This window comes from Neolamprologus multifasciatus, chromosome 22 (genome assembly GCF_963576455.1).
Source record: "Neolamprologus multifasciatus chromosome 22, fNeoMul1.2, whole genome shotgun sequence".
In the NCBI taxonomy this organism is placed as follows: Eukaryota; Metazoa; Chordata; class Actinopteri; order Cichliformes; family Cichlidae; genus Neolamprologus; species Neolamprologus multifasciatus.
Genome location: NC_140459.1, coordinates 7389951 through 7411780, shown reverse-complemented (window position 1 = coordinate 7411780; position 21830 = coordinate 7389951). Strand labels below are relative to the sequence as shown.

The 21830-nt window shown below is 43.1% G+C and overlaps 1 protein-coding gene across 1 annotated transcript in view; it reads left to right on the top strand.

Annotated features, from left to right (window-relative positions):
- Positions 1-848: 848 nt before the first annotated feature.
- LOC146492794 (microtubule-actin cross-linking factor 1-like) overlaps positions 849-21830 on the top strand; it is a 119676-nt gene continuing 98694 nt past the window's right edge. Inside the window, exons 1-2 of the mRNA XM_085149416.1 lie at positions 849-1334; positions 10946-11180. Of these exons, the coding sequence (XP_085005542.1) occupies positions 10958-11180 (223 nt within the window). The 5' untranslated portion in view covers positions 849-1334; positions 10946-10957. The remainder of the gene's footprint in view (positions 1335-10945; positions 11181-21830) is intronic.

The following is a 21830-nucleotide window of genomic DNA, read 5'->3' as shown; positions in this document are numbered from 1 at the left end:
AGAAGATTGAAACAGAGCCCAGACCAGAGCGGTAAAAAGTTCCAGAGAGCAATTTAAAAAGAGAAGCAGTGTTTAACATGATCGAGAGCTGCATGAGAAGATGATCTTGAAAGGGAGGATGGTGACATTTCAATCAGGTGAAGACTCATTTGTTTTAGAGGCCTTTTCCTGGAGCCTTTTTGTGTTTTTCTGGAGGCAAACTGGAGCATGATACAACCCCAAATCAGTGAGCTAAAAGACATGAAAATGTCACATGGGGCCAAAGTGATAACTGCATGAATCTGTGTTGATCTTCTGTGGTTTCATATTAGAGATGCCTTCATATAGTCCTTTTTTTCTTTTATTTAATTAAATTACATATGTTTAGATACAGAGCGGTGAAGTCCGGTCTGTTCCAGGAGTCCAGTTTTCTCCTAAATGAGTAATGCGGGACTCCAGCGTCAGCTCAGACTGTGAAGGATCTCCTCCCAGAAGACTGGGAGCGGCACCCCAAACTCTCCCAATGCTTTCCACTGCGCTCCGTTCCTCCAGCTGTAATCAATTGCTTTTTAAGATACTCCCTGCCTTCCTCCAGCTGTTTGGAGAAGGGAGAGGAGGGGTGGCGATGGTAGTACGGAGGGATTATGAAATCCCAGATTAATACGATCGCGTGTGGCGTAAAAGCGCGGACCAGATCAAGCGCTGTTTCTTTTACATAATCCCGAAATATGTGAATGGAGCAAATGCACCACCGTGAACGCCTGTGGTTTCCCTATTCTCTAAGAGATTTAAGAGAAAGTGTGTGTGTGTGTGTGTGTGTGTGTGTGTGTGTGTGTGTGTGTCAGTGAATGTGTGTGCGCGCGCGCGGGTTTGGCGGTGCTGCTGAGCCACAGATGACGCAGGAGTACACCCGAAATCTCAATTTCCGCGACACTTACACATTCAGTAGTCATGGGTTAAGTATCGTAGCCGTGAAAACAGCCTATTTAACAGAAAAGAGAGATTGTGTGTGTGTGTGTAAAAGCGGAGAGGGAGAGGAGGGCTGGTGGGGGGTTGCTGAAGGCGAGAGGAGCAGAGAGAGAGAGAGAAGCAGAGACTGAGAGAGGGGGAAAGGAGGAGGAATAGGACAGCCATTACCATTCAGGATCACGTTGCCCGCTGTTCTCTCCAGCCTCATCCCACCGGCTGCGTGTCGGTTCGGTTTTGGAGCAAAAAAACCTTGAATACAAAGCGGGAAAACATCCAAGCTTCCATCCACCCATCTACCCCCAGGAGGAGAGGGAGCAGCGGCGGCAGCATCCCCGGCCTCCCTCGCGCTGTGCTCGGATTCCAGGACCGCTGCTGCCCCGGGGAAGGTAAGCGGCTCCGGAGCTCGTGCAGGCAGGCAGCTCGTGTCTGTGCTTCACACTCTCTCGTGCGCGTTCAAACCATCGTGATCATGTGTTTTCACGAGCTGTCAGGCCCGCTGCTGTTATGGAGTGTTTACAGGGACAAAACACTGATGCTTATCAGCTCAAAACGGATCGCTGTTACTCACTTTAAAAGCAATTTACAGACATGTTCAATAAGAACTGCAGACCAATCATAAATTATGCACAGGTTATAATATATGGATGGAGTTGGGTTTTTTTTTTTCCACACTCAACGTGTTGCTCATTAGCTCTGCGTTTATTGGCGTGATGCACTGCAAGTTTTAGTAATCTCATACATCCGCCGTTTCTAAGCACACTGCTCATGATTTGTGTGCTGAAGGGCTGGGCTGGAAATAACCAGCGGACATTCACACTGAGAGAGATATAGAGGGGGTTTCTGGGTCGTGAGAAGGCTGCCGTGGCTGTTTCTCCTAATGAGACACTCAGCAGCAGCAGTATGGAAGCAGCATTTAGTCAACAGTGCCAACCACAAATGGATAAATGTAATTAGTTGGTGTTATCCATCCAAGCAGTGGCCGTGTGTTGGACAAAGAGCTCCCTGCTTTCCAGCCTTTCAGTGCGCGCACACAGCGTTTGGGCTCCATGTCTGATGTCCATTCATGCAAACACATTCCCTCCTCACAATCAAAGGGAAAGACAGACAGAGAGAGAGCGAGGCAAGCGTGCAACGCTGGTGACACGAAACACCAGCTGCAGCTATATCTCTGTTATGTGCACCAACACGCCCCGTGAGAGGCTGCCATTATTGATCCGTGCGATCCCTGCAGCCAATTACATCCAGAGACACCCCATCATCACCAGCAGCACTTCCATCTCTACCTGCTGCATGAATCCCAGTGGGCTCCATAACTGCAGGCTGTCTATCTGTCTGGAAAATACTGGATATAATGTGCAAGGTGCAGCCAGAGGGAGGGAAAAACAGGATTCAAGCAGGAGTCCCCTCCTGCCGTTCAGCACCAGATGGTCAAATATACATCTCCCTCTAGCCTTATGCTGGACATTTATCTTTCAGTCTACTACACTCCTAACACTCTCAAACCTTCATTTCCATTTAAATGGTCGTTTTAAATTGGTTTCTTCCATTTTTTCCTCTGCACACCTCCTTACTACTGCATGTTACAGTGCAGGAAAGCACCAACATGTCTGTGAGGATGGGGATAGAAGACAGGACTGTTATAGTGCGAGACGTGGTTGTTATTTAATTTGCAATGAATTGTTGAATGTCTGGTTTATTTCAATCAGATCTTCCAATTTAGACTAACAGCAGTGGAAGCTGTTGTTGCTTACTGTCATAAACAAGTGAAAAGTGGACATTATAGGCGCCTAGAGCTCAAGGTGACACCTCCAGGTTTCCTGTTTTTGTATGTCCAGCAGTTGAAAGCCAAGAGATGCTCAATTTATAATGAAATAAAATAAAAACAAAAGACTAATTAATCCATGCTGGAATATATAAATATATCTAAACTGCTCATTTTGATAAACTAAAACAATAAAAGCAGCAATATCTGAACATCTGAGACACTGGGAGCAAGCGGATGTTTGGATTTATACTCATCTCTCCTTTTTTTCTTTTTTTTTTTATGCCAAACACGTAGTTTCCACCGTGCTTCATTTGCTTCATTACAAGTTATGGCTTTGGTGTGAACACAAGTCATTTTTTGGCTTCTTTATTTTAAAAAGCCTGATAATGAGGGAAAATGAAGACTTTCCAAGCATATAGTATGAACCTTGCCTCATTTCACAGCTTTAAATCCTTCCTCTTCAAGTGGTTCTGGCTGTTATCAGGCTAGGATTACCCCCATTCGAGAACCAGTGGGCATGTTATCATTCATTTGGAGTGTGGTGTCCACCTGATGAATGAACTTCATTCACATTTTAGCTTTACTTTAGTCTCCGTCAGCTTCCGAGGGTAAACATCCAGCATTTTATCAACTATATTTTCCATCCTGTTCACTAGCTTGTTGCCAGTGTGATATTTTTATCTTGGGACTTGTTTGGGAACAAACTCACTTATCCATTTAGTCATTCAGCATTGTTTTCATGGTGCTGAAATCGTCCCTCTGCTCTTTGTGAAATTCACGACTGGCACCTCTTCTGTCTGTCTGTCTGTCTGGCCAAGACTCTCTGTGTTGATTTTCTTCTCCCTGCAGCTTTCTGGTCTGCAGAGAGCATTTTTACCATGAGTGAATAAAGGTGGAACAAAGCCAGACACACTAAGATTACTTATCGCCACATCCTGGAGCAGTAAATATTGACGAGCGTATACAAGACAGGCATACGATGACAAACGATCAGGTCATTCAAATAAGAGATCCTGTTTCTTGTGTCATCCTTGCTCATCTATGCACATACTTTTCTTTCTTTTGTTTAGCTGTCCTTTTTTTTCCACTCTCATGTTGATGGACTCCAGTACACTCATGTCATGCAGATTTGTTGGCAGTCCAGTCCCATTTGTGTATTTATGCATGCATACTTTTCATGTGAGTGTCTGCATGTGTATTAATGTATGTCTGTGTGTGCACGCGTGGGGGAGTTCAGTCTAGCCATTCATTTATCCAGTCAGTCAGTCGTTGGTGTGTTACTCATCATAGCTGGCAGCTGCAGTTTAAGGGGAGGCATTTCTCATTCATTCTTATATTACACTGACTATTTACACTTTTAATAACTGACGTAAGGAACACGCTTTAGATATGCTTATTACTTTTATGCATGGGAGGGAAAGAAGTTGCATCACTTACATTGTCCTACCTTTCTCCATTTTTTCTGACTTATCTTATTGAAATATGTCCTTTAGAAGACACGCAGCACAAGCGTGGAAGTGTTGAAATGCTACATCCTATATAAGACAAAATGGGAAAAGGTTTTGCTTTGGAAACTATAGATATGGCTCTCCTTATTTCCCAGATTCTCACAGTGAGACGGTGATGCAACACAGATGTAAACATGCCCCTTTGCTAACCTTTTTTTAAACAAACATAAAATTTAAGCAGGTTTTTTTTTTTTAAACAATAAATCTTATTTCCAGCATATGATATATTATCTTTGTTTTGTTTTCAGGAGCTTTACTGATTTTTAGATTTATTTGCATTTTACACAGAATCTCAGTTTTTTGGGCACAGGGTTGTACCCTTCAGCTCAGTGACATGCTGATCTTTCTTACTCAATATGTAATTTATCTATTTTATACACAAAGAAACAAAAACAAACAATAATCTTGTCTACCTTTATATGTTAAATACAGACATGGGAGCAAGTATCATCTTTTTTTGCAATATTGTTTTTAAAAGCAAAAGAAAAATGAATTAAATTGACGTTTTGCAGTTAGTAATGTTAGCCGTTTTTTCCTTATGCTAAGCTAATCACTGATTGCTGACTCTAGTTCTTTATTTAGCATATATTTCCAAATGTATATTGTTTATCTGTAATCTAATAAATGTAAGTATGATCTAAAGGGATTTAAGCCAACTTAAACTGGAAAACCTTAAAACTAAAAGCATAAAATATGGCAGGTCCTTTTTCAATAAGCTAGACTAGTTAGCTTTTAGCTTTTAAGTTGAGTATGTTTATCTGGGATTTTTCCCCCTTTTGACTGGATTTAGCAGCACCACATAAATCAGGTCAGTCAACCAAATAATAAATTCAATGTATTTAATTTTAATCATCAGAAATAGAAACAGTGGGTAAGCTAGCATTTGCTAAAGCTACTTGCATTACTGGATAAAGCTAATCAGTGCACCCTTATAAAAAGGAAATAGAAAAATATAGTTTGTATAAATGTGACTATATTAAACCACAGTATAAGACATGTACAGCTACAGGAAAAACTAAGCTTATCTCATAATTAGGCAGCTTGTAGAAGCAGCTTTAGTAGCAGTATCCTGTAGCCTTTGTCAGTATTTCATATTGTTGAGCTAAACTTGCTAAACTTTGTTCGTTTTCTTTACACTCTTTTATGCATAGCTCTCATAAGGTCCCACCACAGTATTTCTGGCTAAGGTCTGTACTTTCACTGCGTCATTGCTGTACTTTGATTCTTGATTCTAAAAAATTAACATATTTTATTTGTTAATTTTGTCACTAATTGGACTGTCATTAACTTTAACATGCTAACTGAAGCCTGTAGAGTCTGAGATGTAGCTCTTAGTTTTTTTACAGTTTCTCTACAGTTTCTCTGAGCATTACACGGTCTGACCTCAGGGGGAATTTGGTGGGACATCCATTCCTGGGAAGATTGTGATGTTGTGAATCACCTAAGTGCTCCAGACCAGCACACTGTCAAAACATCTGCTTTTATAGAGGTGGCCAGGCTTACTGATAATCAGCTGTTTAAGTGCATTTGATTAGCAGCACACCAGAGAGTGTACATTAGTCTTCACAATACTCAGAGTAATCTGTGAAAGTTTTCATTTGCACTAGTTTTACACATTTACTAGTGAAAACAACGATAAATGTTTATCGTACTTTTCCATAAAAGCAGTTTGAATGCTCTTTTTTGAATTTGTTGAATTTGTTTGTGTATATTTCGATGTCATTATAATATTTAGAATATATAGAATACAAAAATAGGTCAGGTTAAGGTGATAACTTAGTTTCAATCAACTACTGGTTGTAGTTTCTTTGTCAGACTTCATATATCAGTCTATTTTGGGGGTTTGTTTCAGGTTTTACTGGGTTAGTTGGGAGCATGCAGGTTCCCAGATTTTGCAGGATGTACACAATGAGTCACATGTTAATCAGTTGTGTTTTCTTGTTTGGTGGCTTTATGTTACGGTGTGTGTCAGGGATTGTTTTTGTCCAATGAGCGTGAATGTCAGTGAAACTCTCATCAGTGGCTGTTACCATGCTGGAATGCCGCCCTGAAGAGACGAGAGTTTCACCGTCTGTCTGCAAATGTCTGGATTTCTCTCGCTCCTCAAATCTCTTTTCCTGTCTTCCCTCATCGCTCTTTCTCACTCTACATCTCTGTCACAGTCTCTCTCTGTTTTATGTTACTTTTGTTTCCTGCAGCACACACACACACATTCAGACACACACACGCTGCTGAGACTAAGCTGTGGGAACAGACCGTGTCCATGTAAATCCTGGCTGCGAGTTATAAATCAGGCCAGTCAACCATCCAGTACCTTTGTTTGGTTTGATTGAACTGCTACAGTCTGTCACAGGAAGAGGCCAAAAGCTCTGCGTGTATATATGTCCTATATATACAAATACGCCTGTATTACAATATTATTGCAGTGCTTTTCTCCCTTTTGTAAATGGGATGTTTTTGACTTTTGTTAAACCAGGCAAATAATTTAAAGACATTTATTCAGGCTCGAAGAACATTTGTGGGTCATTTCAGAGTCGCGTGATACCTCTTAGATCTATCAGTTAGTAGATTTGTGAAATTAATAACAAAAATCATCTAACAAATAGTTTCAATCTGGGGCACATTTTTATATTGATTGTCTAAAAATGTTTAACTGAAAGTCTAAAATCAAATCAAGAGGAACAGGGTTAGTTTTTATGAACCACAGTCATGTGTTGGTTAGTGCCTCACACCAAGAAGGTTCTGGGTTTGAACCCGCTGGCCTCTCTGTGTTTGGATTGCATGTTGCTGGTCATTTGCTTTTTTAAAAAATCATAATTAATGGGATATAATAAGTTTAATAGGAAGGAGGAAAGGCCCAAGGGCACAGAGGCAGAAATGCAGAGGAATGGATGTTCCTGCAGGGATTTGGAGCAGATTACCCAGAGCTGAGTGCAGTGGCAGGGACTCATCACTGACCTGTGCTTCTCATGGAGTGACGACTCATAGACCAGTGATTAATGACAGCAACAATCATGGCAGCACATCCCCTGAGTACCTTGGACTGAAGGTACTGATTAGAATTTGGTGAGCGGAGGTTAAAGGTCACTGTCACTTTACAAAAAAACTCAATATTTAACCATAAATCACACATTTCTCCAATAATTCTAACAGACTGTACACAAATGTCTCACTGGAAAAAATCTGAAGTGATGTTTATTTCTAAAAGTTCAATAGTTATCTTTACCATGACGAAATAATACGACATAAAACTCTTATTAAGAAGTGCCAAGTGTGAGCATGTTTGGTCAGATATTAAATTGGTGACTCAAATCTTTTCTGGCCGCCTATTAAATTCCTTCAAAATCTTCCATATAAATAGATATGTGAGTGTGAACAGGAAGAGAGGCAACCTGGTTGGTTAAGGTGTACACCCGAAAGGTGGTAATTCTTCTGTAGACATGAAGCAAAGATTAAACAGTTGGTGTGTCAGAAAGCAATGATTAAGTTAAGCACTTTTGAGAAACTAGGGCTCAAATTAAGTGTATATTTTAAAGTGTAATGGCTGGAATTCACCAAACTGTGTGTGTGCTTTTGTTTGATGGTCTTATTGAGGAAAGCTGTGTCTGTGCCTTGGTGAGGGTCTCATCACAGAAGGAGTGAGCTCGCTCTTGCTCGCGTTTCTCCTCCTGGTAGTTTCTTTTTCTTCAAAGTTCTCATTCTGTCTTCATGGAGCTGTAATGACACAGTGCGGCTTTGAAGCCTCAGTTCTGGCTCTATTTATAAAACCGCTTGTTGCAGTGGCACTGACTCACTGTCAGAAAGCGGCAGGGAACCAGACTTACACACAGAGCTATACACCAGTGAGGTCGCTGAGAATTCTGGGAAGGCATTTAACCTCTTCCTCGCGGCGTTGCTGGGGAGACGGAGGGATTCAGGAAGTGGGGTTTTGCCAGCGGTTTAGCCAGAGGCCAGTCAGCGGAGGTGGAGGAGGAGGATTTTTGGCAGCAGCGGAGCAGATGGAAATCTCAGCCGTTGTGTTGGACTCACACGTCGTCCAGTGAATCATTCCCACTCTGTGACCACCTCTCAGGTCTTTCCACAGTGTAGTCTGCTACAGCATGGAGGGGGTAAACACAGATCTACTGTGACGAAGTCTTTGGCAGCAAGCAGAAGTTATTCACCGACAATCTGCAACACTTTGAGGGTTAAGCCGATTGTTTGCTGAGGAGAATTTCTCAGAGGTTGCAGTGTTCGCTTTTAGCTCTAACTGTCGGTGGATGAACTGTAAAACAAACAGTATCCCCGTCTAGTGAAGTTGGCGGGCTTTTGAAAACAAGGAAATAAAAGTAATATGTCATCTCTAATTATTTAAAGATTATAACTTATTCTACTCTTGTTTAAAATCATCAAAATATCCCCTGATAAACACTGACATAAACAAGAAAAACACAATTTATTTGTGCATTTAAAAACAACAGCTCTGCCATAATTTATACTTTGTGCTCAGTCCACTTTATAGTTACTGCTGAGGTCAAAGTCTGCATATTTTACCCACTGCACTGATTTAAATGGGGAGGAAATGTCATAAATTATGACGTTAATCAAGGCTGAATTCCATTTAGCTGCTTTCAGTTTCAGGGTTCTGCTTTCACGCACAGTCCACAGACTCATTTGATTAGAACAAAGCTGCTGTTAGTGCTGTTAGTAACACCTGTACTTTTATGTACTTTTTCACAATAACAAGCTAGCATTCTGCTGCTCTCTCATGCATAAACCTCAGCACAGAATTGCCGGGACTCCCTGTGGAGCTGAAATATAAGAGCTGATATAAGGCAATTCATTCTCTCAGAATAGAGGTGCTGAGTTTAGAGTTATTGATGTATTGATCCTGAGATAGACGGATCAGTTCATCAGGTCTCCAGAGTCCTACAAACACACACACACATACTTCCTTCTTGTGTGTGTGAGACGCCTGCAGCCCCTAATTCGCTTTAGAGAGGTAGGTTAAAGAGTGGAGATGAGCAACAGATAGAAGTGTAGAAACGTGAGAAGGTATAAGGAGTGAAAGCCAGACGAAGACAAAGGAAAAAGCTCTCTTCTGTCTTCCTGCATATTGACTCTTCTTTAAAAATAGAAACGCTACTCAGACTTTTAAATCTCATCTCGCTGCTCCTTTTTCATCACTGCCTCTGCTCAGCCTGCTGAACTGTTTCCCATCCCCCCACCTCAGCTCCGAGATTACTTTCTTCCATCACACCTGGAATCTTCCATATATCTATAAAAACTGGTGTGTGTCCAAACTGGAGCAGTTACACCAGCTTCTATCTCTTTTTATGCCTTAAAAGTTTGCATGATCTTTGTGTTTGTCCAGGGGCTGCAAATGTAGCTGTAACCTTACAGCTCAGCTGAGGGAGGACAGCGTCAGTGTTTACGCTGTCAGGAGCATGACCCCCCTTCATCACGGATAGATGCTTCAGCGCTGTGATGTAGCTGGCAGTCTAATTCAGCCAAAGGGAAACAGTGTGAGTCTGCTCACGACAAGCTCGCAGACTTGTTTGTGCGATCTGGTTGTGATTTTTGGAAAGAAATATTACTGTGGAGTTTATCAAAAGTTTGAGCACCACGAAGCGAGTGTCATTGAGTTCCACTGTAATCAGGAAAACGCAGACATCTCTATAGCTGATATGTCCAAAACTGGGCAACTTACATTGAAATTATCTCTAAGATAGAGGAAAAATATAAATAAATAACATTTTGGAATGAGTTCCCATTTGAGCAATTTGTCAGTGCTCCCACAACTTTGAAGAAAATTGTGTTTTTAAAAAGCTTGAAAGATGTTTGTTTTTTTTAAATAACAGATGTTGCAAAAATGCCATGTGGGGTAAAGAAATCCACAAAATGTACAAAATTTCAAAGCTTTTTCAGTAATGTAGGAACATGGACCACATCTATTTTAGAAGCATCCATCCGAGAGGTGATGTACAGGTCAACAGTGTTAGGACTGTGATTGGATAACTACATCTATGGCCAGTTTAGACATACCAGTTAATGTCACATGATGCCATCTTTGGCATCTGAGAGGAAGCCAGAGTGCTGAAACCCATGCAGGCACAGGGAGAACATGTAAACACATAGAAAAGCATCAGCTAATCACAAGGTTTGAACACAGATCCTTCTTGCTGTGAGGCACAGTTCAAACCACCGCGCCTCCGTGTTGCAGAAGCAGTCTGTGCATTATTTACGTGTCGGTCCAAGCACATAAATAGCGTTTTAATAGGGCAAAGCAAGTGGTCCGCTTTATGCATTCTGATCAACTGAAGCTAAGGATGAAATTTCATCTGTGTCTCAAAGTTACATCTTTCATGTTTTGTTTATTCGCCTCAGACGTTTCCAGTGCGATGTGTGTCGTCTTCTTCTCTGAGCCGCTGTTTCGCTTCCATCCAGCTGTCGCTGCACATCTGCAGCTTCCTGAACACTGAAGCTATCATCTGGACACAATGATTAGTTTAACCCAGTTCATTCTCCTTCCTCATTTCTCTCATCCGTCTTGCTACATTACTACTGTTGTTATGTTACAACTTTGCATCATTCATGACCCCTGCGTGATCACACTTTAAGCAAGCAATAAATTATCGAGTGTTTCCACGTTGTCCTTCTTTTCTGACCTCTTTTCTCTTCCCACCCTTCCCACATCCCTTTTTCCTCCTACCATCCTTCCTCCCCTTCCTTCTCCTCCTTGCAGCCCTAAGCAGAGATGGAGTCTTCGGATGATGATACTCTGAGTGAGCGCTCCTGCGTCAGCGAGCCGTCATTCCGTAGCGAGCGTTCAGGGGGGTCGTTATCCCCATGTACATCAGGACTTGTGGGCCCACCGGGAGACACTTTGCCATGGAACCTGTCCAAGCATGAGAGGAAGAAGAGGAAGAGCCAAGATTCAGTGTTGGACCCAGCAGAGAGGGCGGTGGTTCGGGTCGCAGGTGAGTTGATAAATGTAATACTTTATCTTTCTGCCTTTGAGCAACACTCAAGGGAAGCTTCCAGGAGATGGTGAAGAGGCAGAATTTTGCTGATTCACCGCTATAAAAGCAGAGTGGGGCTTTCAGGCACAACTTTATCTGCTTTCATGAAGGAGGGAGACTATACAGAGAGGTCTTCAGAAGCTTCAGCACCACTTTTGATTGATTCATTTTGGTGTCTGTGTAGTTTCTCAGTCATCCAGGTCATAGTAGTGTTAACAACTGAAGTGAAGGCAACTGGATTTGTTTTTCAGCTCTAAACCAAGAAGCTTTTTTTAAAACGCAGATGTGGAGTCCAACGTATTAAAGTCACAGTGGGGTTGTCCTGTCGCAGAGAGTCATTGGCCAACTCTGTAATTATGAGCCAAAGCGAGTCATGGCATGGGTCATTGCCATCACAGGGTCGTTTGTGAGGCATTGCCTCCCAACAACCTGTTAGCTATTACGGTTACATGGGTCAAGATGTGAGCCTGTTCTCCTGTGTTGTGCCATGTGTCTGCGGAGTGGATGTTTGGTTCTTCCTGTGTAAAGGTCTGAGCACTCCTCACTGCATTGCACAGTATACACTACGTGCTTTGTTTATTTTTGTCTGAGGGTGTTGCTGGGTCTGAAATGTGCTGGGACGTCATGCTCTGAGAAAAATCTTCTGGGTTTCTATGAAAAACCTGCTGCATAAGAGACGCCAGTGTTACTGTGTCTGTCTTCTGCCTTTTCCTGCTTCTGTCCGAGTTCTTCCTTTTGCCTTTTTTGTGAGTCAATGAAGGCTGAGTTTGGATACCCACAGTTTTAAGTCCTCTTTAAATATATGTGTCTGGTTTGTAGCGTTCGTTAGTTGATAACCCCGAAACTTTTAGCTCCATAAGATTGAGTGCTACAAGGGGAAAACTGATGAAAAATGCACTCTGATGGAACATTAAAACTGACAGGAGCAAAGCACAGTTGTTGCACATCAAAGGTTCTTAGTTTGAACGTTCCTGGTCAGCTGGATCCTGACGTGAGATTGGTTGGACATTTCAAAGCTGACTGCAAGGTGTGTGGATGTGAGCATGAATGATTGTCTGAATTTAGCCCTGCCATTGTCACGGATTAGGTGTTTGCCGCCTCTTTCCCTGTGTCAGCTGGGATTAGGGTGCAGCACAGCCCCCTGATGTCATGGTTGGATAAGAAGTTTAGAAAATGGATGTAGTGTGTCATTTTCAATCAAAATAAAGCTTTATACAAAACGTCAGCAGCATGGAGACATTCAGGTTGCTTTGCTCAGGAATTGCTTTTGCAAAATAACAGGATGTCAGGGACCAATTAATAAAGAAATATACAAGTAATACAGGTTGTTCAGGTATCTGATCAGGACGCCTCCTGGATGCTGAAGAGATTATGGTCGTGTCCAAATTCATGGACTGCATCCTCCTGAGGCCGCATTTGTAGACCGATTACGTCACAGCGACGCGCCGAAGGCTGTCCAAATTCGTAGACTCCTCCGAATGCAGCCGACAAATGCGTCCTCCTTTTCCCCGAATTTGAAGGATGGGTCGGGTGTGTCCTTCTTGGCCCACCATATCCCAGAATTCATAGCGTGGCCCAGCCAAGCTCCAGTTTCCGGCAATGGCGGCCGCTACTAAGTTTTAAAATTACTCTTATTAAACTTTAAACATATTTTCAGGCGAGAATGTGGGTTAGCTCGTTGATAATTAAAAATGAACACAAAAAACGGAGAAAGATTTCGGGTCCATTTTCAATTTTCGTGCCGTGGCGCTGACAACCGGAAATACTCTGAATTAAGGGCGGGAGTAGATCGAGAAGGCTAGACCGTCCAATTCCATAGCCGTTTACTTCCGGCATACCCGACCTCCTGAGGACCCGGCCCACGTAGACCGCGAAGGCCGGGTCCTCAGGAGGATGCAGCCCATGAATTTGGACACGACCTATATCTCTCAGCTGGCTTTGGAACGACTCAGCGTCCCCCAGTGGAAGATTTGGCTGGGGTGAAGGAAGTCTTCTGCCCAGTGACTCAGGCTCAGATATATGTATCAAATGAAATGAATAAACAACCAAAACAGTTAAGAGTTCCAGAGTTTTTGGTTACTTTTTGTTCCCCATTTCAGTTTGAAAATATTTAAGTGTTCTCAGCGTATTTACTTCCTGTCAGCGTGACATCCCACCGTTCATAATTATTGCCAGAAACCAAGTGTTTCCACATTTCTGTAGTTTAGTTTACCCACTGTGCCTACATCTAGCTGCCCTTGTGATGAGTTCCTTGACTTTAGGTTTTCAGTCATGTATAGTTTCTCCTCCTGTTTGTATCTTTGTTGAGAACATCCCGTGTCACCCCTAGGCCATCCATTGGTGGTAAGTTGAGTATAACTGATAGGCTTTACAGTCCCTTATATTAACAGACTTGAATCAATAAGTAATAAGAAATGCGTAGGCAGGGCATCTACAGCTGTAATGTAGAAAAGCTGACATTGGACCAACCTTTTGTTACTGAAAAGACTCTTAAAAGGAAACATGTCGCTCTCATATTATTTGTCTTTATATCACTAAATCTCTCCGCAAAAAGGTTTTTTTCTTCTTGTCGTGAATTATTCCTCATGCATCCACTCTCACATGCACACTGACATTTTCACTAATCACAGGGCTTCTTTCGAGCTGTCATTAAGCATCCTCTGAAAAAAGCCTCGTCTCCTTAAATGTCAAAGAAATGAGAAGAAATTTCTAGTCTTTTATTTATGGGATGGATAAAGACGTCTGCGGCTTGTTATTAAAAGTGTTATCGTGTAACACTCAGATGTAATAATCACTGTTTTCTTAGTTATTGGTTTTAATAATGGTGGTTAGCAAATGTCAATAAAGAGCTGTGAGCAACATGAACCTTGAATACAAGAAAACGCTTAGTTTCATTGTGAAGGCAGCAGAGATGAGCTTTATCTCATTTTTATTGTGTACATTCCTACGTGCAGGGATCACATGTCAAAGTCAGGAGCCGGTATCATCCTCTCGTATTTGTGGTAACAGAAGATGGAGGAGAAATGTAGGTTACTCAGTTCTCTAGAGAAGCCGGGGCTCCCCTGCTCATGTAATGGATCGCTGGCAGCACGCCTTTTTTTAAATACAGAGAAGAGGGGACCTTGAGTTTGATAATTGAGGGAAATGAAGTAAAAGCAGGCTCATCTGTGGCTTTGCCCTCTGATGTTGTCTAATAATTGTGCTTATTTTTTCAGTTTGAGGCTTTTATATAAATGCGCTTCAGTGGATGGACAGTAAGGCCTCCAGCTTCGCCAGCATGCTCTATAACTCTGCTGGCCTACAGCTGATCCAGCATTGGAGGAAACTCTGATCATAGCACATCATATAGCAGCTTAACAGCTCTCCAATGAGGCAACAATCAAGCTTATCAACAACATGACGGCTGCCAATAACAAGCAATTTTTAGATTATTTGGCAACCTACATCTTTGTTCAGCATTTTTTTCTCTTATCACACTTTTCTTAATCTTATCTGTTTCCCTTAAATTACTTTTAGTTCAAATCAATATAGAAGGTATATTTGATTTTTTTTTTTTTCAATATTTATTTTGACAACAGAATATTGATTACCACTCAGGTTTCTTCTCAACGTGAATTATACTTTCTTAATGCCTTCCCTTTGCACTCTCCTTGTTTTTTTGAGACTATAATTGAAACCCAAAAGGGCGGGCGCTCCAGAAACCTCAAGGAGCCAGATTTATTGCTTCTATAATCAGCGCACCAATTTTAAGCTGTCTGACATCATCAATAACCCTTTCAGCATTGCTAACTTGCATTAGGCAACACACAGTGCTTCTGTTCCACTGAGGATTTAAATGATTTATCATTATTATTAGTCTGTTATTCATTTATTGTGATTTCTACATTTATGTTCAATTTAATGACATCATCAAATCATCTTCGTTCATAAATACCTTAAATTTTTTAAGAGAACCAAAAATGTTACATGCACACCCGTGCTATTTGTTTATATTCTTCCAGTGAGGTTTGCTCTTGTTCTGTGAGGAAATATGTTGGTTGGGATGTTGAAGCAGGGAGGCGATAAGAGGCAGTGAAAGTCTACGTTTCAGACATGGAAACAGCATGTAGGTCAGGGCCGGGTTCATATCATCAGCACAATCAGGTCAAGAGAGATGGCTCACTCTGCGTGTGTGTGTGTGTGTGTCTTGTATTTGTATCTCAGTGCTGATACTCTTACAACATAGACATGGAGAAAGTTTGGGATATTTCCGGCCCTGGAACCATTTCAAGGCCTCCCACATTAATGTTTTTGAGTTTCTTCCATTCACAGGAGAAGCCCGTCAGATATTTTTATGGCTGTTTATAGAGAAGCTTTCACTTTCTTGTCCTTCCTAAATCTGTCAGCAAATGTTTGGAGAAAGGAATCTGTTGCCCGACGCTGCAGTAGAGCTCCCATTAAAGACCTTTTATGTTTTATTAATGTACTTAATTCACTTATGTTAGTTTCACAGAACAGAGGGCCATGTGTGTGTTTACTTGTTTTTATGTTAGTGTGAAGACAGTGAGTGTCTGTATGTATATAATGAGTTTATCTGAACAAGCCCCGTGTTTCCTGCCAAGTGAAAATAAAGTTAGATGTGCAAGCTTTGTGGAGGAAAGGAAGATGACAAAGAGCAAAAGGGGAATTCAATTTGTACACTAGGTAAGTGTGTGTAAGACTGGCTCTCACATGCACACATCTACACATGCATGGCTTTTGAAATAAGGATAATAGATCAAGAGGAGGTGAAATGAAGGCAGCGTGTGGTTAAAGGATAAACCTGTGAAGAATGTCATGTGAAATACAATTTGACACAATCATGAAAACAGCTGGAACCAACTGATAAGTAAAGGTAAAACAAGAAAATAAATAAATCCATTTATAGATATTTACGGACTTTACTAGACTAGCGTCACAGCTCAAAATCATCCTGATTTCCCTGAGCCTGAGAGCAGTTTATCCACTGTCTGAAACTGTTTTAGCTCCTCCCCTTTTAAGGCAACATCCTTCTGATTGGCTGCCCTACATAAACAGAAGGTTTGAACAACAGGTGGCATCTGTGCTCACAGCCACAGCAGTGTGACCGAGATGACCATATAAGGGATATCCCGTCTCTGACATCACACGGAGCCAAGAGTAGAAAAAATATCTGTGTGTGAGTGTGAAACACAGATATTCCTTGGACGTACACTGACCTCATTGTTTGCAGATTAGACATGTCTAATATTAGCAGCTCCTAAAACACATGCCCACTTTAAGGCTACGTCCACACGTACCTGGGTAGTTTTGAAAACGCAGATTTTTCTATGCGTTTGCACCTTTCGTCCGCATGTAAACGGCGTTTTTGGTCACTGAAAACTGAGATTTTTAAAAACTCCGGCCAGGGTGGATATTTTTGAAAACTCGGTTTTTGCATTTACGTGTGGACGAGAAAAATGGAGAAAACGGAGAAAACGCAGCGTCAAAGATGTGCGCCTTTTTTGACGTCACACTGTGCGTTTCGGTGAAATGAATTTCTACAATAATATTACTGTTAATTGTACTCTCTGCAGTGTTTAAATGCTTACATATACACACACAGTTACTGTCCCTCCACACATACGACTCGGTTCTGCTTCTATGCCCCATCCTTGTTTACTTTTTCCCACCGAGGCTTCTAGACTTCTGATTGGCCAACATTTCTACACGGTTAGGAATATATCGCCACCTGCTGCTTTGGCATGTTCCTAGCAGCGTTTTCCTTCATTTCTGCGTTTACGTGTGGACGGGATTATTTTTTAAAACGAAAACGGAAAATCTCAGTTTTCAAAAATACCCGTGTACGTGTGGACGTAGCCTAAGTAAAATCCACTGTGTTCAGCTTTACTGCAAAACTGTGATATTAAAAAGTCCAAAAATACAGAGCTAAAACCTTCAAGAATCACTTATTGAGCCTTAATAATATAACTTAACAGATATAAGCGTTCTCCTTTTGTTACTGTTACACGTCTAATTACAACCAGATCTGAGGACAGATGTGGAATCCTCATTATTGCTGGAGTCTGGTTTAAGAGAGCTGGCGTCACTTTTATGTTCTCTGGTCATCAATTTATTACAGATGATCAGAACTACATGCAGTAAAGTCAGACAATGTTTAAATGTTAGTTCCACCATCATCATCATCATCATCATCATCATCATCACAGTTCTTCTTTTAAAGCAGAGAAAATGAAGGAAAAAATGTCTTTGTAAGTCCGACTTGCTCACACTGTGAATTTAGTTTATGGTTAATTTTATGTGCATCTTTTACATTTTGAGGCCACTTTTCTCTCAGACTTATTTCTGCTCTCAGGTGTGAGGAAGAAAATACAAATGATCTCATATGTTCTTAATGAACACTTGACGAGGATGGCTTTTTCCACTTTTTCATGCCTTTTGAATAAACATGCATCATGTAATTCACAGCTGTGCAGACGGTTGTTTAGAGTGCATGCATGTGTGTGTGTGGAGAGAAGAGCTGGGAAAGGTTAAAAACATTTAAGGATTATTATCTCCAGTTATGAGCTTTCCTGGCAGTGCCTTGCGGGTGAGTCAGCGAATCAGACTCGATTGCGTGGAGATCATTCAGTTCTGGCGGAAGCAGGTTGCAGTCGAGTAAATGTTGGCGTCGCCACAAACCACCCTGGGGCTGAAAAACAGGCAACACCTAACTAACACTGCCAAAGTCTGCTGTGTGGCATTTTTCTCTCCACCTGCCAACGAAACATTTGAGTTTATGTCCAGACTTACTGTGAATTTAGAGCAATGCAACAAATAGCAACTGATCCTATAAACTCAACCATTACATCTAACTCAACACAACTCTTTCCTTTTTGTTTTAAACCCCAAGAAGGTTAAAAGAGATTCAAAGACATTTTGCCACAGCTAAATAAAAACATATAGAGTGGGTGTGGGGGACAAAAAGTAGTTGTAAGCCTCTTTTAATGCAGTACAGAGCAGTACAGTTACCTCACAACTGCCTGTTAACACTCTGTAAAGTGTCTACCTATACTGTGTTCCTATACAGACAATAAAGAGCTTTACTGACAGGACTACAGGGTCCTGATATAAGACGGGCCGATGATTCAGTAATATGTAAGACTGTAAATTTCACTGCTCTATGCATAGCCAAGAAAACAGTCCTCATGAACTAGAAAAATAAAAACAATCTTAATTCTAACCAATATAGAAATTATCTATTAGATTACATTAGTCTTGATACAGCCTCTGCCACCACATCAGATCAATCGCTCTGGGCTCCTCTGATCAGCTCCATCACCTAGTGGGGGTGGGGGGTCATATTTTGGTCTCGCCTTCACTGTTGTGATTGGTGTGGGGGTAGGGTCAGGCTTGGGGCGTCGGGGGGTTCCCCAGGAGCATCTTCCTTGGGGGGCTCAACCCGGGGTAGCGGTCATGGCCAATTAGGGGCTCTGTTGGCTCTTAGGTGGCGGCTTCCTCGTGGCTACGTGCAGCGGGGCTAGGGGAGGGTCTGTGCTGACGGACGGGGGTTACTGACCTGGTAGCCTGGCTGCCCCTGGGTGGGTCCGGGACGGGCGTGAGGTTCTGGGGGCGCTCCGGCTCTGGCCTGGGGCCCTGGCCGGGCCTCGGGGGCCTGGGTCCTGGTTGGTGTGTTGCCGGGGTTGTGGGCCGGTGGGTATATGGGGGCCCGCCACTGGCGCAGGGTGCCGCCGGTGCGCCGAGCCAGCTGGGGGGCTCTTCAACTGGTGGGGGGGGGGGGGTTGTCACATCTTGCAGGGGCTTTCCTCTCTCAGGAACTCTCTCTGCAAGAGGGGGAGATACAGGAGAGGTGGAGGAAGATCTCAGCCTGGGCGTCTATTGTCTTATGTAGTCTGGAAGATGAGTGGATGATGGGGTGGGTGCAGTTTTCTCTGTTGTGGGGTTGAGTGGACTGCCCCGGGCTCTGTGGGGCCGGGCGGCGCCGCTGCGCTGGGCCCCGGTTCGGATGGGCCTGGGCCCCCCTTCCCTGGTGGGTCGCGGAGTATGGGGGTGCCTACTGGGGTCAGCGGGGGAGCTGGCCCCAGGGAGGGGTCACTTGCTCCTCCCTTCCTTCCCTCCCCATCTCCAGCTGCCTCCCTCTTCCCGCTCCACCACAACCACCCACACATGCAGGGCCTTGGAGTGGGGGTGTGTCACCAGGGTGCAGAGGAGGTAACCCCCCCCCCCTCTGTCCCCTTCTGGCTGCCTCTGCCTCAATTTTATCCCGCAACTTAGACATTCACATTACTCACATTCTCATTACACATAAATATAGGATCTTGGGGGTGGGCACGCTACACGGATTCCCAATTACCATCAGGGTGTACACCTCACCCCCGGCGTCGTTGCCCACCTCTCAATTTTAAATACACGTAGACATTGAGGGCTAGCAGGAGGGACTATGCGCTTACCTGCTGCTCTCTGGCAGGTAGCTCCATGCCCTCCTGGGTTTTAAACGCACCTTAGAACACACATACATCAACACTACAATGAGCGGGTGGAGGGAGGTTAGGAGTCTTCTCTCACCCTCGTTCTCTGCTTTCTGCTGGAGCAGGGGGGCTAGGAGGAGGAGTTGGCCGTCCGACTGGGGTCCGGAGTGTGGGGCCTCCCTGCTGCTGCGGAGTCGGGGCGGTCTGCTTCTCCCCACTGCAGGGAAAAGGGTAACACAACCTGGGTCTGGGTGCAGTTCCCCCCTCCAGGGGCAAGGGTACCTAGACCCGGTTCGTAGAGTACGCTTGGGGAGTGTGATTGTGTGTACAGCGTCTCTTTATGTCTGTCTCCACGTTGGTTGAGTGTGGAGTAAGTGCATATGAGAGCATAAGGGTGGGAATGGATGTTTGTATCTGTGTGTGCCTGTATGTCTGTGTCTGTATGTCAGGTTGGGTATCAGATGCCACCTCTCTGAGGACAGCTCAGGCCCTCCAAGGTTTGGAGGCCTATCTCCCCCCACCACTTCCCCTGCCGGGGGCGGACTCCCTCAGACGTCGGTGCGTTGGTGGTTCTTTGTGTCCGGGGGTGGGCGTCCGGGTACACACCGGCTCACTCCTTGGCGGCTGCTTATCGGGGCCTGGAGCCTGGGGCTCGCTTGGGCCACTTCGGAGGTGGGGTGCCCCCGGCCTCTCGGCCTGGGGCTCGGTCACTCAGGCACAGCTGGCTGCCGGCGGAGCTCACGGGCACGTCACTGCAGCCCCCCCTGGCTTCTGCTCCGTGGCTGCTGGGTGACCCCTCATCTGGGACTCTCCTCAGCTCTTTCTGGGACAGTGGCGCGGCTGCCCCTCTGTTGGTCTTCCTTGGTCTCTTGTGTTCTGGGGGCCTCTGGATGTCTGGGGTTTTGATCTCCTCCATACCTGCTTCATGCCCTGGAGGACGGGGCAGTGGCCCCCCACACCCTCTAGCAGATCATTACATGAGGGAACCTTTTAAGAAAACAAGCGCGTCCATGCTCACAGGTGTACACACGGGTGATCACACACACAAACTACACCCTTTTTGGCTCCTACCTCAATGCACACTGTGCTGTCGATCTTACGTGCTGCACAATAATGTTTAATATTTAGTATTTACTGTCATATTCCCATATATCATTGTGATGTGGTTTATTGTATTACTCTCGTTTTCTTCTGCTTGTTTTCTTTTTTCTTTCTCAACAGGTGATCCAGGTGATCGATATATGTATTTTTTTTTTCTTTTTTTTTTTTTTTTTTTTTTTTTTTCTTCTGCTTATTCTGTTGGTTTTTGTTTTTTGCCCTTCTCCCCCGTCCCTCTTCTCAACTGTTTTTCTTCCCCTCTTTCTTTCTCCCTTTTCTTTCCCCCAGTCAAGTCTGTCCCGTATTCAGCAAGTGAAAATAAAATAAAGAATAAAAGGTGAATCAAATGGACCATTACGGCAAAGCTGGGATGGTCAATTTGGTAAAGAAAATCCGTTGGGCATCTTTCTTCGCCTTTAGACAATAATTCTGATGGCAAAAGAACCAAACGGGACAGGCAAAAAAAAAAAAAAAAAAAAAAAAAAAAAAAAAGACTGTAAATTAAAAATAGTTATAACCAACAAGTCCCAGTTTGAAGCTGTGTCTATGTTTTCTGCTATGCTTCTGCACATGGTCCTGATTTTGTGTTATTTGATATTTTTTCCAGTTTTTGGTTTTGAGTTCATCATTTATTTATTTTTATCTATCAGTTTGGAGATTTTAGTATTCTTCTTGTGTCTCTCTTATCCTGCTATATTTAGATTATTATTAGTGGTAGTTTCCCTGTATGTTCTTCTTATTGTCGTTCTTTCTGCATCTCTTCTTGTCTTGATTAGTGTGACCTTTAGTTTTTTCTTGTTTTACATTGTTTTTGTTTTTTGATTCATGTTTATGTGAATTTATATGGTTTTTCTTGTGCAAAATACTTTCTCCTCTGTCTTGATCCACAGTTGTTTCCTTTTGCACCCTATGTTGAGTCCTGCATTAAAATATTTTAAAGGAGAAATTATTTAGATCAGAAATCATGTGACTAACTGAAGCTTCTTCAGTCCATTCAAATGATATAGCGGAAATACATGGTGGTAAGCGCTAGCTCGTCTCAGAA